This window comes from Pygocentrus nattereri, chromosome 4 (genome assembly GCF_015220715.1).
Source record: "Pygocentrus nattereri isolate fPygNat1 chromosome 4, fPygNat1.pri, whole genome shotgun sequence".
In the NCBI taxonomy this organism is placed as follows: Eukaryota; Metazoa; Chordata; class Actinopteri; order Characiformes; family Serrasalmidae; genus Pygocentrus; species Pygocentrus nattereri.
This window is the reverse complement of record NC_051214.1, coordinates 38,176,340-38,192,688: the sequence shown is the minus strand read 5'-3', so window position 1 is coordinate 38,192,688 and position 16,349 is coordinate 38,176,340. Positions and strand designations below refer to the sequence as shown.

Genomic DNA, 16,349 nt, shown 5'->3' with positions numbered 1-16,349 from the left:
GTGATTAAGTGGAATATTCTATGTGGCAAAGGAGGAAAACATAACTCGCTGGCCACATCAGTCTTTTGGGTTTTTTAATGTGTAAATGAGACCACAATGATACATTTCCATTGACAGTTTTACAGTGTTGTATAATTGAATTTGTATGTTGGACTTCTCTGTGCCTTTCAACTCTGTTGCTTGTACATACTGTACACACTGTATGTATTTGTGTATATGTTGTTTTTGGCACATTTTAAAAGACAGGAAAACAAGTTATGCACTGTCAGCATTTTATGTCCCTTGTAAATGATGAAACAGGGAATCCAGAGAATAAATACTAAAATTGAATGACCTCAGTCTTATGGCTATATTTTGCAATGTTGGGCTGTGACTCCATTCTGTCTTTCATTTTGAGGTCACATGGATAACCTCTGGTTTGCATAGATTCAAACACGCAGCCCATCACACAGCACAGAAGTGATAGCTTGCACAATTCCATACTACAGATAACTCTCATATTTATTGATTTTCTTAAATAAATCCCACATTGTATTTAATTACAATCAAATCACCATATTCGATAAAAACGTTATTGCATGAGGATCAATCAGGTGCAGTACCTTTAAAAAGAATATGTACTTTTCTGTATATAAATTCAATCCTTTCATGTTAGCACTTATTTTTCTAGCATTTTCTTTGCGTTAGTTTTACGTGATACCCACGTTTCTTCAATAAGCAAGCAAGATACTGGTGTAAAGCTGAAGCAGGGGCCTGTGCTAGGTAGAAAGCCAATGGGAGTTGGCTCACGTCCTTTTGTTGTAACAGTTGCACTATGCAGCATTGTGTTTCTGAAGCATAAGGGAAAAGGGGTGAAAGCCAAAGTGGAAAGTGTCTGCACTGCTGTGGCTAAACTAAAGGGAAGAAAGCTTCATCTGGACGGAGCATGCTCCCTCCTGAAGGGGAGCCGGAGGGAGAACGGTGAGGTGAGTAAGGAAAATGCTTGCTCTAGTTCAACCGCGGCGCAACTCGTGCAGTTTCTGAGCCACGTTCTCCAGCTCAGACTCTATTGCAGCCAAACTCTCGATCTCAGCATCCTACAAAAGGTAAGAAAGAAAGAGGAGAGGACAATAAGAGCTCTTTCAGAATGCTATTTTCTTCATCATGCTTAGGTGTTGTATCTTATAAACAGGAGAAAGATGAAAAAAATGGAAAGGTCCACAATTGATATTTTTTATTCCTTTAAGTGCACTTATGTTTGTATAGTTTAGCGTACCGAAATCAATCATAATTCACTGTTACATGAACATTTTCCATTTGTTTTTTGTTACTGTGCCTTTAAGACTGATATATATGTAAATTTTCTCTGCTCTGAGTGGCTGATCTGTATATTGCCTCATTCAAAAAGCAGTCAAAAATGTTCCGAACAAAATGTTGAATTCACACTAAAGTGATTATATGTAAATGTGTTCATGGTTGTGACATCACAAAAAATGTAATATCAAAACAGAAAAAGTTTATTAAACTTAGTTTCGAAAAATAAACTTGGTGTGAACCTTTTGAAACTTTAAAAATGTTACCATTTATACTGTATACAAGTATATTTATACTTTCTTTTTTAAAAAAACAATAAAAATCTAGAATTGATTTTCCATGATAGGGGCCTTTTAATATCTACTAGTGTAAGTTGGCTTTAGCTCTTTAATATCAGCTGAATAGGAATTGCACAGATTTTCCAAAAACTCTGCATAGGTCAGTCATTGAGATGTGAATGAAGTATTTCTGAGAGGTTTGATGAATGATGGTTCATTGTAGATGAAATTACTGACGTATTACTTTACAGTGGTGGTGATAGGAACCAGAGGTCATTAAATCTACAACACACACAGCCAATTGATTTACTATCCACAGCTTTCAGTGAACTTACACAAGTTTTTATATGTAATTTTCATGTAATGAACATTACATCTTCTAAAACTATCTCTCAGGCATCAGGCAGGATATTTGTAACCAGCTTTTAGAGGCATTAAATTCTTTACATCCTCTCACCACTGCTGTGAACAATTCTGACATGGCAAGCTTCTCTAGAATACTGCATTTCACATCGAATAGAGCACATTACAGAAGTCTGAATGACTTACATCATTCAGCAATCGACTTTGATTACATCATAACCAAAATCTTGGAAAATCAGTGGAATTCCCCTTTAATATAACTTACAAAATTTCTTTTTGCTTTTCAAAGTTTCTATTGGTCCATTTTTCATGAAATGTTCACAAAGGTATTGAATTCTGAATACAGAAAAAAAAATAGGTTTTTCGTATCACACTGATGCTGGTCATTACTCAGACTGAGGTTGCTGAATAAATACAACTAATTAGGAACAGGTGATGAATTTGAGACTGCTGACATCAGCGCCTGTTCAGCGGTGCCAGCGTTAGCAACCCTCCCAGGAGAAGCTGTATAAAGCATTACCTCTGTCTTCTTGCTGGCACTCCCCTCCTCCTCCCTCCTGTCCTCTGGGTCTCTCCTTGCCATCATTTGAAGCTCCTGCTCCTCAGGACTCTTCCACACTTCCCCTTCACCCTGCCCCGGCACCTCTTTTGAGTGGTGTGGAGCCTCCTGCTGGTCATAAGCACCCATCTCTGCTCGTCTGTGGGCCAGTTGCCTGGTGCGGCTCCAGCGCTTCACTTCAGCTTTGGCTTTCTCTTCCCCCTCTAGCTGCCATGGACCTTCTCTCCTTTTCTCCACCGTCTCCTGCTCCTCTTGGCTCTCCTCCTCTGCAGATTTCTTCACCTCAGAATGCTCTCCTTCTCCCGCTGTCTCATCTGCTGAGTGGACAAAGGCATTCATATCTCACTTTTATTCTTGATTCATCCATCTCTCTTCCTCTCTCTCCCTCCTCCCTTTTTATTCTTTACACACACACCTCCCTCAAAGAGGACCTGATATTATTAAACAGCATCAGCAAAGACAGCACTCCATTTAATGAGATCACGTCCTGCCAGCTGGCTGATAGTGCTTGACCCTCTAGTCTAAAGCATGCTGACCTGCTCTCGGCTGAATTAGACAACTCCTTACAGAATAACCCATTTCAGTGGACACAGCAGTGCAAAAGAACCTGTCCAGGCCTTTAGATTCAACTCAGCTGTATATTTAACATTTTAATGCTGAGGTAAAAAAGTAGCTGTCAGGATTGAAATCTAGTCTTCGCCTTTGAAGTCAACCTGAAACTAAAGTGGACATTTTTTTACCTTTTTAGTTCATGTCCTTGGTCATTCTAAGTGCAGTCCATTATGTCATATCATTCAAAAGACAAAATTTTTCTTAGGACCTTTCTCCAAATTTAAGAAAAAAAAGATTGGTGAATGAGGCCCAATTATGCCAATGTATGGTGCAAGCTCACTCAGAAACTTTCGATGCATCCAAAAATAAAGGCAACATGGAGCTTCTTTTATGTAGTGATAGGAAACAAAGTAGCACACACTCTCCACTTGCTCTACTATAATATTAAAGTATAAAAGTACTTAAGTATCAAAAGTAAAAGTACTGTGAGATATTTTAACAATCCAGCAATTCTCCATTTAATTCCCCATGCAAACTCCTGGGAGACCATGGATGTGACTGAAAAATACCCTACACCACATTGGGTCACATTTACTTTAATTCTGAAAACTTGTCAGAAATGTGATGGAGGTAAAGTAAAGGTCTCCAAAAAGAAAATATTTTATTAAACAGATATATGTAGTACATGTAGATGTACTTCATCATTTTCCACCACTGTCTTTCACTATGTCTTGCTGGATTCACTTCATAACTATATACAGCTGGAATCCTCATTCTTCATCCTTGCTGACTGAGGTACATAATGCTTTGCAAATGCACCAGAGAATTGCGCTGTCCAACAAACATAATCTTCTCACTCTCTCTCTCTCTCTCTCTCTCAGACATGCACTCATAGACCTTTAGAGCATGGGGATTATGTCATTATTGATTGTACATTCATCTAATGGTGGAGAGAGATAAATCATTAGAACACACAGAATGTTATTCACGTAGTCCCCTGGGTCAGAAGGGGTAAAGACACTTGAACTGTTGTCAGCTCTCTTGAAACTATGAGCTTAATCAAGGCTTCTCCCTAAGGGCAGCTGAGGAGTCCTGCCAATGCCATCAGTGGTAATGTACTTTTACTCTATCTACCTTGTAACTACACTCACTGGTCATTTTATTATAAACACCTAGCATATACCGCAATGTCCAAAAGTCAGAGATCATTTATTTAATTTCCTGTCAAAGCAGCCATTAAGCACAAGTTATTCTTTTTTTTCAGGAAATATTTCTGAGGAGATTACACAGAAGATAATTCATTTGGTTAAGGAAGAGAAAGCTGGTAACACTTTACGTCAACCCTGTTACATAACTAATCCTAAACACATACAGTGAAGTTGGTCAGGGCTCTGAGGTGGTCAGCCCACTGCTTCCCAAGATTGACATAAAAACATGGCAAATGTCATATACTGTCATGAGTTCCTGTCATGAGAGATTTTCTTCATTGATATTACAAGGTCATTACCATTATTAGGACATCTGTTATGAAAATTACCAGTTTTATTATCTTTTTGAATAATAAAGTTATCTTCTTGGATATAATCTGCGATGACAAGTTATGACAGCATATGACATCTGCCTTGACATTTTCATGTTTTTTATGTCAGTGTTATGGACTGACCACCTTAAAGCCCTGACCTCAACATCACTGTATGTGTTTGGAAGTATTTCAAGATCATGAGGAGCAGAAAATGCAACCAACTTCTAAGACCTAAGGAGCTTCTAAAGAGCATTGGAGGTGTGGAAAAATATTCCTGCACATTTCTCTAAAAGAATCTGTGAGCCAGTCTCCTGAAAAGAATGGCAGCTGTATAAATATTTGCCTGTATAAAGGCAAAGGGTGGAGACAGCAAATACTATAATACTATAAAAAATATTATATTTAGATGTTCAGACTTCTGTGTAGTTTTCTGATAAATGTGTTTTTTCCTAATTCTGACAATAATTTGTACTTAATGGCTGTTTTGACTGGAAATTAAATAAATGGAGGGTATCAGACTTTTGCTCAATACTTTTGGTTCACTTTATAGGTTTATGTTATACTACAGGTTACAAAATTCTAACTGCAAATCAGTCCCCCTCTATCCAATCAATCAGTGGAAAGGGACCACCACAGGACCATAAGACCACCACTGACAAGATATTTGGGTGGTTGACTATTATCAGCACAGCACTGGCATTGTCATTGCAGAGTCATTGTGGTATATATAGCACCTATAGGACTGTACATTTTAGTCTGAATTAGAAATCATAACACCTGACTGACAACATTTTTCATTTGTAACATGGAATATTTCAAAGTGGAATGTGATATTAGGGTGGGTTGGTTAATATTACTTTTCCTACCTGCTGGTGCCTGGTGACCACATCAAAACTCAGAAGGTGTTTAAGTGGCGAGTAATAGTCATTACATTTTTTCATGAAAGACTACAGGAGAAGAATTTTCTCCATTTAATGACTCATTGCTGGGACATGAAAACACAGAGTCCTACATTTGCTGAATCACATTTACCTTCCTCCTCTTCTAAGCTGGAACGCTTCTCCTCTTCATCCTTCTTTGTTCCTTTCTTCATCAGGGCTCGTTTGTGTTCCTGGTCCTCATTCATGGCATCTGAATCCTCCTCACCCTCGTTCCTCCTCTCCTGGCTGGAGATTTCATTGTGCTCCTGAGCCTTCTGCTCTCTCTCTTCGCTATCTCTGTCATGCTCCTCCTCTTCACTTCTCTTCTCCTCCCTTTCCTCTCCTGGTCTCTCCATGGCAACAAGCATTGACCGATCTGGATAGAGCAAAGGTAAGGAAAGGGTCAGGGGGTGCATATGATTTCATCTGTAAACCAAAAGAAAAGCATCTTGGCTTAGAAAGGAGTCTAATTTTAGAGTAACTTTCCAGCACCTGCAATATTGAAACCTACAGTATTTCTATCTGACAATACCAGCTTTTGTTTACATTTTGGGAACACTTCAAATAACATAAATGCTAATCTTAAATTACATTACATTTTTCTATAAAATTTCAGGGATATGAGCTTGCAATGATATTTAAACACACTATCCATGTTAAAAGAGCACTTTATAGCACTACAATTACAGACTCTCATCTATCTGTTTCTCTACATAATTTCTTAGCCCCCTTCACCCTTTTCATCAATAGTCAGGACCCCCTCAGTACTGAGGGCTGAGAATGATCCACCACCCAAATAATACTGCCTTAGTGGTGGTCCTGTAGCAATCTCTACTACTGATAAATAAAAGGTAAAGGGGGCTAAGAAACTAGGCAAAGGAAAAGTAAGCAGACCTGATTAAATGGATAATGAGTGAACAAAATGAAATGGTACTTGTAGAAGAGGGCAAAATTGTTCTTTACTTTCTATAGAACAAAAATTAGCTTGGAAGGTATTGTAGAATATGTACACACAATAAAATAAATAAATAAATGACAGATCCCAAGAAACCAGAGAACAGAATGTAGTGACTTAATTAAACCAAACAAATAGAGAAACTATGAGATTCTGAAATTGTGAATTCAAAGTCCTATCTGTCCTACATTGTTCCTTCAGCCTAAAGCACATCCACACAAGCTTTTGATAAATCTCAACCCAAGCACATTTCCTTCCTGACCACAGCCTAGTTTATTTTTAGCCTGTGAGGAGACTGCAAAGTCACACACAAAAAAGGTTCGTGGGAAATTGTAAAGATGAGCATCATCTCTGTCTGTGTTAGTTTCAGCCTCGAGGACAAGAGAAGTCTGCTGAGAGAGATGCGGCTGTGTGGATGTCTGTGTGAGCGTGACTTTCGGCAGACTGCTGCGTTTGTGTGTTTCTGTATGTACAGTGATGTACAGTGAATATAAACAAAACTAAAAACAAAACACTTATCAAGGTTACCAAGGTTACAGGCTGAGCTGTTTCTGCGTGTCTTTAAAATAACTAGAGTCTGGGTCGCTCATTCATGATTCAGAATCTATTAGATAACCAGAATTTTGTCTTTAAGTTTATTTGCTTTTGTCAGTTGTCCGAGAAACATTTTGTTTTTTTGATGTTGATGTACTAAAAAGCAACAGTATAGTACATCAACACCACAACAAACAAAAAGATGTAGTTTAACTGGCAGTTTGAGACAGTAAATAAAAAGGCTATGTTCATGATTTCTGGTCCCTATCATACGAAAAACAACCTGGCTTATAAACAAGGAAGCAGTACAGCAGTATTTTTTGAAAACTTTACCTTGTACATGCAACAATAAAATGTACAGTATATCACTGCTGTTAAAAGAAAAAACATGGATACTGATGAATCATGACTTTGTTTACATCTCCACCATTAAAAATGGTGGAATTCCTCTTTAACTTTTAATGGAACTTAATGTAAAGGGATTTCATTTGGAGCATTTCTACTGGTCTATTCATCATAAAATGTTCACAATGCAATATTAAGAGCAGCTGCTTTGTTCAAATGATGTAGAAAGATAAAACAGAAGAAAACACAGATACATGGTTTTTGTTTTTTGTTTTTTTTGGACAGCAACAAAAGATTACTTAGAGGAGAGGAGAAACCAGTACAAGCTGAGATTCCTCACCTGTAGTGGACTTCGAGTCTTCAGAGTGGTTACTTATATAATCAACACCATCCTTTATTCTCTTCTCATTGGCTCCTGGGAGAGAGAGGCGGGGTTAGATGAATGCTTTAACAAGACAAATACCACATATGGCATCAATTCAATTCAGTTTCATTTAAAAAGTCATTACCACAAAGCAGATCCCTAATGAACAGTGTTGAGGGCCTCAGTGGCAGGAGAAACTCCCTGATTATGATTATGATTAAATGATGACTTAAGCGCTCAGATTAAATAGAGATGTTTATATCAGACAAAAGAGAGATCATTGAGGAAAACAGTGAATCATGTTAGAAGAATACCAAAGATTGTTGGAAATTGATAATGAGAACCAATTTACAAAAAAATATTATGCCAGCAAATAAAAACATCTTTTATTGAATCAATATACACAATACTGCTCATTATGTGATTCTTATAAGAACATTAGAATTTTGTTTGTTATTTCTAGATGTTTGAACAAATAATGCTTAAAACAAGCTCAACATATCTGGCAATAGAATAACACATTGTTTAGATTAAGTTACACAATACAACTTTTAAACATGCTGTTAATAAGAATTATAATATTCTTGCAGAATCTCATCATGAGACATACATACAGTATATTGAGGAGATATAAGATGATTTCACATGCCAAGATATCTTTTTTTCACAGGAAAGCAATTGTTATACATATAGAGAGTAGAAGAGATATCATATTTTATATATTAGATATAACATATGTGTCAAAGCATACTGAAACATTACTGAATCTCATATCTCTGAAATACTAGTCTGTCACCTTCCACAGCAATGTCCTGCAACTCCTGGAGGAAGTTGCGGTGGCGCAGCACAGTTACAAGCCTGTCATCTGCAAACAAACACACACACACACACACACACATGTTGTATGAGCAGAGTAAGTGTTTTTATTGTTTTCTTGCTGCTCAGAGACACCAGTTCACATCGTCCTCCCCATTCTGTCCTTTGCAGAGTTCAGCACTTTGCTGTTATTTCTTAAAGGTAATTGCCCTGAAATTTACTGCCTGCACTGGAACTGTACAATTAATCACTGAATCCCAGAGAGAAATGAGAGAGAGAGATGGAGAGAGGGAGAGAGGGAGAGAGAGAGAGAGGGAGAGATGGAGAGAGGGAGAGATGGAGACAGAGAGAGAGAGAGAGAGAGAGAGAGAGACAGACAGACAGAGAGAGAGAGAGATATGAGGCAGTAGATAGAGCTGGAAGGAGAAACAGTGAGAATGAGATGGACAGACAGACACACAGCAAACAGAATTTTTTTCAAATTGCTTTTCCATTTTTTGCTGACCTACAGTGTGCCAACTCGGCTGCTCACACTCCAGAAAATTCCTCTTTCTCTCTGAAAAAAGACCTCTTTTCCATCACCACTCCTCTGTTTCTCTCAGTCCTGTCCCTGTCCTTCTTAGCTCTCCATGGTGTTTCATTTCTCCACAGTAAGCTCTATGTGTGTAACAATAGACATTTTGCTAATGCACTGATTGATTTTCTAACTCAGTGTCAAGGTAAGACAGGCCAATTCTGTAATTGAATAGTGCAGCGCTGGCCGTATCTTTTCAGCATTATGCTCTCGTGACCGTTCTAGTGGTAAGGCCATTAATTTCTCAAAGCCATTAACTTTACACTCTGAGGAGTGTGCAGCCATGAGGGAAATATAAGCAATCATCGATTACATTAGGAAGGTCACAGAGATTGCATGAATAACAGCGTACACCCTCAACAACACAAGCAATGTGTGTAGATATATTGCCTATATTAAATATGCTAATATATTTGATTTGCACTCTTAAAAGTATAGGTACCAAAAAGGGAGTCATGCCATGAAAGAACCATTAAAGGATTTCTCCATTGATGTATCCCATTTTTAAATAGCTCAAATGAAACTGCTCAGTTGAAATGATCTTTGTGGAACCAAAATGGTACATTTTTTTTCAGTGCCATATCTACACTATATGTATCCAAAAGTATCCAGACCAGCCTTTCCAGTTACTGAATTCAGCTACTTTAAGGGGCACTTATTGTTGACAATGACATTCACATGTAACACAGAGCTTGCATAATCTCTACTGACAATATAAGAGGACTTCAGTGGAGTAGCCACACATGACCCCAAGGTCACCATGACCAATACCAAGGCAGCAGTACAGTACATTGACTAGAGGGGTGTAATGCCCCCCAACACTGGGCTGTGGAGAAGTGTTATCTGGAGTGATTAAGCTCCATCAAACACCTTTGGGATGAGTTGGAGTAGCATTTGTGACCCAGAACTATCCATCTAACATACGTACCTACCCGCACTAATGCTTTTGCAGCTGAATGCAATCAAATCCTCATAGCAATGTTCCAACATCTAGTGTAAAGCTTTCTCAGAAGATTAGCAAATATAACTGCAGCAAAGGAGGACACACTTCCCATTAATACCCTTGACTTTAGAAGAAACACCATCTAAAAACCTTTATGTATACAGCAAATCTATTTAAGCTCACCAGTTCTGAGGGTTTGCAGGCATTGTTGAGATACTGGGATGGAGTGTGGTTTGGACAGGGCATCAGTGAGAACCTCCACTATGCATTTCATCACCTAGCAAATGACAGAAAGCACAATTAATACACAAAAACAATATATAAGCATATGAGGTTCAAGTGCAGTTTCTGCACTCAAACCTCAACCACAGTTTATCCCGCAAAAAAACATCTTGAAAGTGGTCTATAATTCAATCTGCAACAAACTCCTTCAGATATAGGTCCATCATTATCTCACAAGAAACAAAGGACAGAACTGTTTTCTAACTGAACTAAATAAATGGAAAGAAAATGGCTATAAAATATGAGAGACAAATGAAATAAACACCACAGTTTATACACAGTTCATACTACTGTGTTAGATATTCCCACTTTTTTGAGTCATTTAATTCTAACTCAGTTGAACAACATGTGCAGCGGCTTCAAAATGTTTTTAGGCACTTTAATCATTGCTAGACTTTAATTGAGCTTTTAAGGTTACTTTATATAATTATATTATAAAATTCTACTTGATTCGGAGAAAAACACTTCAAGCACAACATCAAACTGATGGCAGACTCTGTGTGGAGCCTGCAGAAGAACTTCAACCAGACTGCACTAAGAGTACTGTAAAGCTCAGAGGTAGAACTGTCCAAATCTGGACTGGCAACTAAATTCAGGGCTGGATTTAATTGCCAGTCTGGCCCTGGAAGAAGAGGTGATCAGAGAGAGAGAGAGAGAATGAGAGAGAGAATGAATGAGAGAGAGAGAGAGAGAGAGAGAGAGAGAGAGAGAGAGAGAGAGAGATGAGGCAATAGATGGAGAAAGAATGAGAGAAAGAGAAAGACAGACAGACAGACACATAGCCACTGTATGTAATAGCAGATAGTTTTGAAGTGTGGAGTACACAAAATACTTGTTTTTGGCTTTTCTTTAAATGCATTTTAAACACTTGTGAGTGTACATGAAATTGAGCTGATTATTAAAAAATAAACTGACAAATTAATGACTCACTGCAAACCAATAATCCATATATCCATATATCCATGTCACACTTCAATACACTTCAATACCTCTCATGTTATTTCCTGAAGACTGAACTCCTTTTGCATTGCAGTAAAAGAAACTCTTCTACATAAAGTCAGGTTCAGATTGTGTGCAAGATCATTTACACAGTATTACACTAGCCATGCTGTTTTTCACATGCCTTTCACTCAACATCATTGCCTGGTCACATCCTTGTTTCCTCCTCCTCCACTATGTGCATCTTCATGTTCTCACAATGGCAAACACATCTCTCTCATTACAGCAAGCCAGCCGCTCAAGCTAATGCCACGGCCACACTGCTGAAAAGGCACAATCGATCTACTGAGCACAAGCCAGGCTGTCCAGCTTGCAATTTAATATAAGTGCTAAAGTGCAGAGTAAAACATTCTTATTTCTGGTAAATTATGAGGAGGGGACTAATGTCATGAAGGTCTTTTGTTTTGCTGAAGGTGCTATTATCATATATATTAGGTCGATCTCGCTCTCTTGCTCTCTCTCTCATGCAAAAATTCACTTGCTGCAGATGTAACTTGCAAATGTATCATATCTACATTAATACAAATTATTAAACAACACCGTTATCATCAAATGTAAGTAAACTGAAAGACAAAATAAGACCAAATCAAACATAATGTAACCTAACACTTGACTGTAAGGCAGTGTTAATAAGACTATACTATGCTTATGTAAACCCTTCATTGACCTGCATGTACATTTCTAAACACTTATTCCAGTGCATGTCTTTTCTTATGAAGGTTACATTTGCCAAATGGGATGTAAAGATGAATTAAGATCTATGTCAGGTGGAATTAATTTTTTCCCTGACATTAGTTGCTCTAACAACAAGTCATGTTATTTCACTCAAAAAAATTAAGCTGACATAGATGTTGACATCCTATTGGAAAAGAGCACTTAAGTGTTTATGTCTTTGTCAGTGGTCACAATGAGACTATGTAGGTATTGTGTAGCCTTATGACCATCTATCAAGCTACTGTAAAATGCTCCCTAATGTAAATGATCTAATACATTACATACATAAACACACATATATAGTATTGGCCTAATATATTTTATTCATTTGGAAATTATGATCTACACACTTGAATCAAGTACATTCAAATTGTCAGTGCACAATTAATTTTTCTCATGTAATTTATAACATTAAATTCAGACTTTTGATCTCATGCACTCGTAGCAGAAAAGGGTTCCATATAGCACCAAAATAGGTTCTATGTACCCTAATAATATGAAGTAACAAAAATTTCCATCATAGAAAACATCCATTTATATAAAAAATGTTTTTTGAGTTGTCTTGGTTCTACAATGATATGCAAAAGTTTTGGCACCCCTGATAAAGTGATATTTTGTTGATTCTCTAAGTTAAGTTACACGTCCTCTACAGAGAATACACTTCTACACAATTTAATGCACAATTACTGTTTATTTACTGAATAAATTAAAGTTGAAAAAATTAAAGATGAAATATGGCCAGTGAAAAGTCTTGGCACATTTTAGATTTTATGTTGTATGTCCAATATGCTTACCTCAGCAATAAATAGCACTAAAGCACTAAAGTACTGTATTCAAGTTTGTATCCTGTAGAGGATGTGTTAACTTATTTTCACTTAGAAAATCAACAGAATATGTAATTTTACAAGGGCACCCAATCTTGTACATACATCCATGAAGGAACCATTGATTCCCCCTTTTAAGGGTGTGAAAACACTGATTTTTAACAAAACAATAAAAAAAACAAATTAACTGTGAATAAAAGTATGATATTTCTGATCAGCTCTGTTAGATCTAGTATATGACTATACAAAATGTCATCACTGTAGACCAATCAGAATAAGCTCTCTGGTATTTCTACCTCAAGATACTAAATGTGGTGGTTGGATATGAGTAAGTTAACTACATCACAGTATAATGAAAGCCAATCTGGCAGTTCAATGTAGAGGATTTTTCCACTGTGTTCATTGCCTTTTTTCAGCAACTCCTGAGGAAAGATAGAACATGAAGCGCTCCTGAGACCAGCTGTCACTTTACTGAAGCCATGCCGTTGACTCACAGTCAGAAACAGAGTGTGAGCCCACACAGATCCAGAATAAGACACACTGAATGTAAGTCTTGCGCCAGACTCACTCTCTCCAAATCACATCTCCTACTGAGAGTGAGCTACTTTTAAATGTGGAAAATAAGATCATCATTTTACATTCAGTACTACAGAAATGAAACTATGTTACAGTCAAAAGCATAAATCACAGTTATTGTTATCAGTATTAAGTCAAATCAGTTCTGTCTTCTGGCGACCACATAAATGTTTTTCTCCAGAACATTCAGTCTTCTCTTTAGGTCCTGAAAACTGGTGTAGGAGCTTGATTTAATTATATTACATATTTCAATTCAATATAATGGGGCAATGTCAGAATATAGAGATATACTGATCCAATTTTTCTCTCTCAGTGTTTCATAGCAAAGTGCTCTACCATTCAAAAGTTAAGAACTAGCTGTTACATGAATAATTTATCACTTTATACACAATAACTTATGTTTTACATACAATGATAACAATAATTGTAAACTTAAAAACTAGACAACAAACTGTAGTTTTAGACAACTCAATATTTAAAAGATTGGGTTATATACTGTATATGCTGCACAGCAATGATCTACTTATAGTATTTTACAATTATAGAATTGTTAAGTGGTCTACCCTAAGATTTTATGTTTTGTGAAATTTGATGAAGGATGAAAAGACCAAAAGAAATCATCCAAAATAACTTGGAATAAATCTGTTTACGATGACTTACATTGAAAGTTAAGATGTTTGCAATTTCCTGCAAAGTTGCTGTTTTAAAGATACTTTGTTTCTTTTCTTTTTTTTAGACAATGAAGATATGTTGACATTGCTGCCACAGCATTAAATGCAATTGCATTTGAAGGGGTATTCCACCAATATTCCAAAACTTCTGCATAGGTAAATTAATGGTTAAGGTGTGAATAAAGTCATTGCAAGTGGTTTGATGTGAAATACTGATGTGAAAATCTTGGTGAGTCAGAATTTCAGAATCGTTAACAATGTTGGTGATGAGAACTAAATATCAATTTAATGCCTCTAAGAGCTCCATCACTGAAAGCTATTAGATGAAAATAACAAATTTACAAACATGCTGCCTGATGTTTGACACATGATTTCAATAGTTTTGAGATAAGTATTTGGCCTAAAACACATTTTAATCCATTCATGGCAGAGAGGTACATGCAAGCCTTCTCTAAAAGGCAAAAAAGTCCCCAGTTATAACTTTTAGATTTAAATTGATTATACTTTACCAATCAACATTACAAACAAAAACTCAGAAGACACATTTTGGCTCATTGGTGATTTTGGACTGTAAGTAAAATGGCTATATTTATATTGTAGACATCATGACTCCTGGTTCCTATCACCACTACTATAATGAGATCCAAGTCTGTACGGTTCTCTACACTGTAAAGCTGCACATCAAACCACTCTGAATGACTTTGTTCACATTGAGGCCACTGAATTATATGGAAATTTAGAAAAACATGTAAAATTACTCTTTAACATTTTTAAGTGTAGTTAGAGGTGGGTAGGAATGGGAACGATGTATGACCTTACCTGGACATCCTCATTATCCATGTGAGTGGTGGACACAGGTACTGAGAAAACTAGAAATGTAGAAAATGGGATTTGGTTATTCAGTCCATTCAGACTCATGGCTCTACAACATAATCTGGTTTTGATCAGGACGGTAATCCAGCCTTTTACTACAAAACTACAGATAAAACAGCAATAATGGGGGCTGCAATGCTGTATAAACCGGTTTCATTTGATTTGAAACTCTACAGTCTGACTCCACATTAGACCGCTCTCTTGCTGCTGTCCTTGGTGCTGATTCCAAAAGGACACTGAACCTTTCGCACATTTCGTTGCAAAATCGCGTCAAAAAACTAACAGAACGTAAAACAACTTGGTGTCAGAGTGTTTCACTACTCACCGCACTTGACCAGCACAACGAAAATGACCCATCCCTGCGATATCATTGCTGCGCTGAGAGGAGTAAAGCGCGGATCTGCTGCTGAAGCGATAAACCTCCGTGTCAGAGGGCTGGACCAGCCTGTGGCTCTTCTGGGCGAGTGAAAAGTAAAATCGAGGCTGATTTATGGCTGCATTCTGTGCTCTTGGTAATTCATTAAACGCAGAGTGCGGTGAAGGTGCTCTGCGCTGCTGCTGCTGCTGCTGCTGCTCTGATGCCGCTACTAACTCACTGCAACTGCACCTGCTTTATATAAAGCCGCGGAGGGGAAGTGACATCATTACCAAGACAAAACACACCGTTTACTTCAGCTAAACAAAGCACGACCAGCTCAGCGAGTGAGCAGAAGATCAAAAGATTGCAGATTAAAGAACAGAAGTGTTCTTTAAAGGGCTCATATCCCTAATTTTTCTATTGCATTTTTCTCCCTGAAGCCCCTCATGACGGTTTGCGCGATATTATACACGATAAACAGTCACACCTCGTTTTCTAACCTCTCTTTTGAACACCCTGTTTTTGTTACTGCGTCTTTAAGACTAATGTATGTAAATGAGCTCTGTTCAGATTGGTTTCGCCGTACTTTGCACTAAAATGCTCATGATCATTTCAACATGAAATGCTGTGCGCTGAATTTATGTAAATGTGTTGCTTTTTTTGTGACATCACAAAAACATTAAATTGAAAAAAAAGGCTGTTCTTGCAGTGCAGTCCAGATATGGACTGGGGAGTGAATGAAACATGTCAAAGCTTTAATAATGTTTAAATATTGCATTAAACTCAAAAAGAGTTTGGACTGTTGGGCAGTCATGGGCTGGAGGTTAGGGAACCAGCCACCTGACCGGAAGGTTGCCGGTTCGATCCCCAGAACCGACAGCACGTGACTGATATGTCCTTGAGCATGACACCTGACCCCCAACTGCTCCCTGGGCAAGTGTGCTCACTGCCCCCTAGTTTGTGTGTGCCCTCTAGAGTGTATGTGGTGTTTCACTTCACGGATGGGTTAAACGCAGAGGTGAAATTTCCCCATG

The 16,349-nt window shown here is 37.6% G+C and overlaps 1 protein-coding gene across 2 annotated transcripts; it reads right to left on the bottom strand.

Annotated features, from left to right (window-relative positions):
* Positions 1-60: 60 nt before the first annotated feature.
* On the bottom strand, positions 61-15,553 carry chga (chromogranin A). Of its 2 annotated transcripts, none has more exons than XM_017682831.2 (8): positions 15,283-15,553; positions 14,904-14,953; positions 10,202-10,295; positions 8,482-8,550; positions 7,662-7,736; positions 5,600-5,863; positions 2,455-2,810; positions 61-1,076 (listed from the first exon to the last, which is right to left on the bottom strand). In XM_017682831.2, exons 1-8 carry the CDS (start codon positions 15,326-15,328, stop codon positions 993-995), a joined length of 1,038 nt encoding a protein of 345 aa, XP_017538320.1. In that variant the 5' UTR covers positions 15,329-15,553; the 3' UTR covers positions 61-992. The 2 variants fall into 2 exon arrangements, with proteins under 2 accessions (XP_017538320.1, XP_017538321.1); XM_017682832.2 differs by having other exon boundaries at positions 2,455-2,807.
* Between the last annotated feature and the right edge of the window lie 796 nt (positions 15,554-16,349).

What these genes read in the sequence shown, in the direction of transcription:
- chga (XM_017682831.2), bottom strand. Translation starts at nt 15,328, where the DNA reads ATGATATCGCAGGGATGGGTCATTTTCGTTGTGCTGGTCAAGTGCG. An exon ending in TGGATAATGAGGATGTCCAG is followed by an intron (nt 10,296 to 14,903) that starts GTAAGGTCATAC and finishes GTCATTTGCTAG; the next exon opens with GTGATGAAATGCATAGTGGA. An exon ending in CAGCTTAGAAGAGGAGGAAG is followed by an intron (nt 2,811 to 5,599) that starts GTAAATGTGATT and finishes TTGTCCACTCAG; the next exon opens with CAGATGAGACAGCGGGAGAA.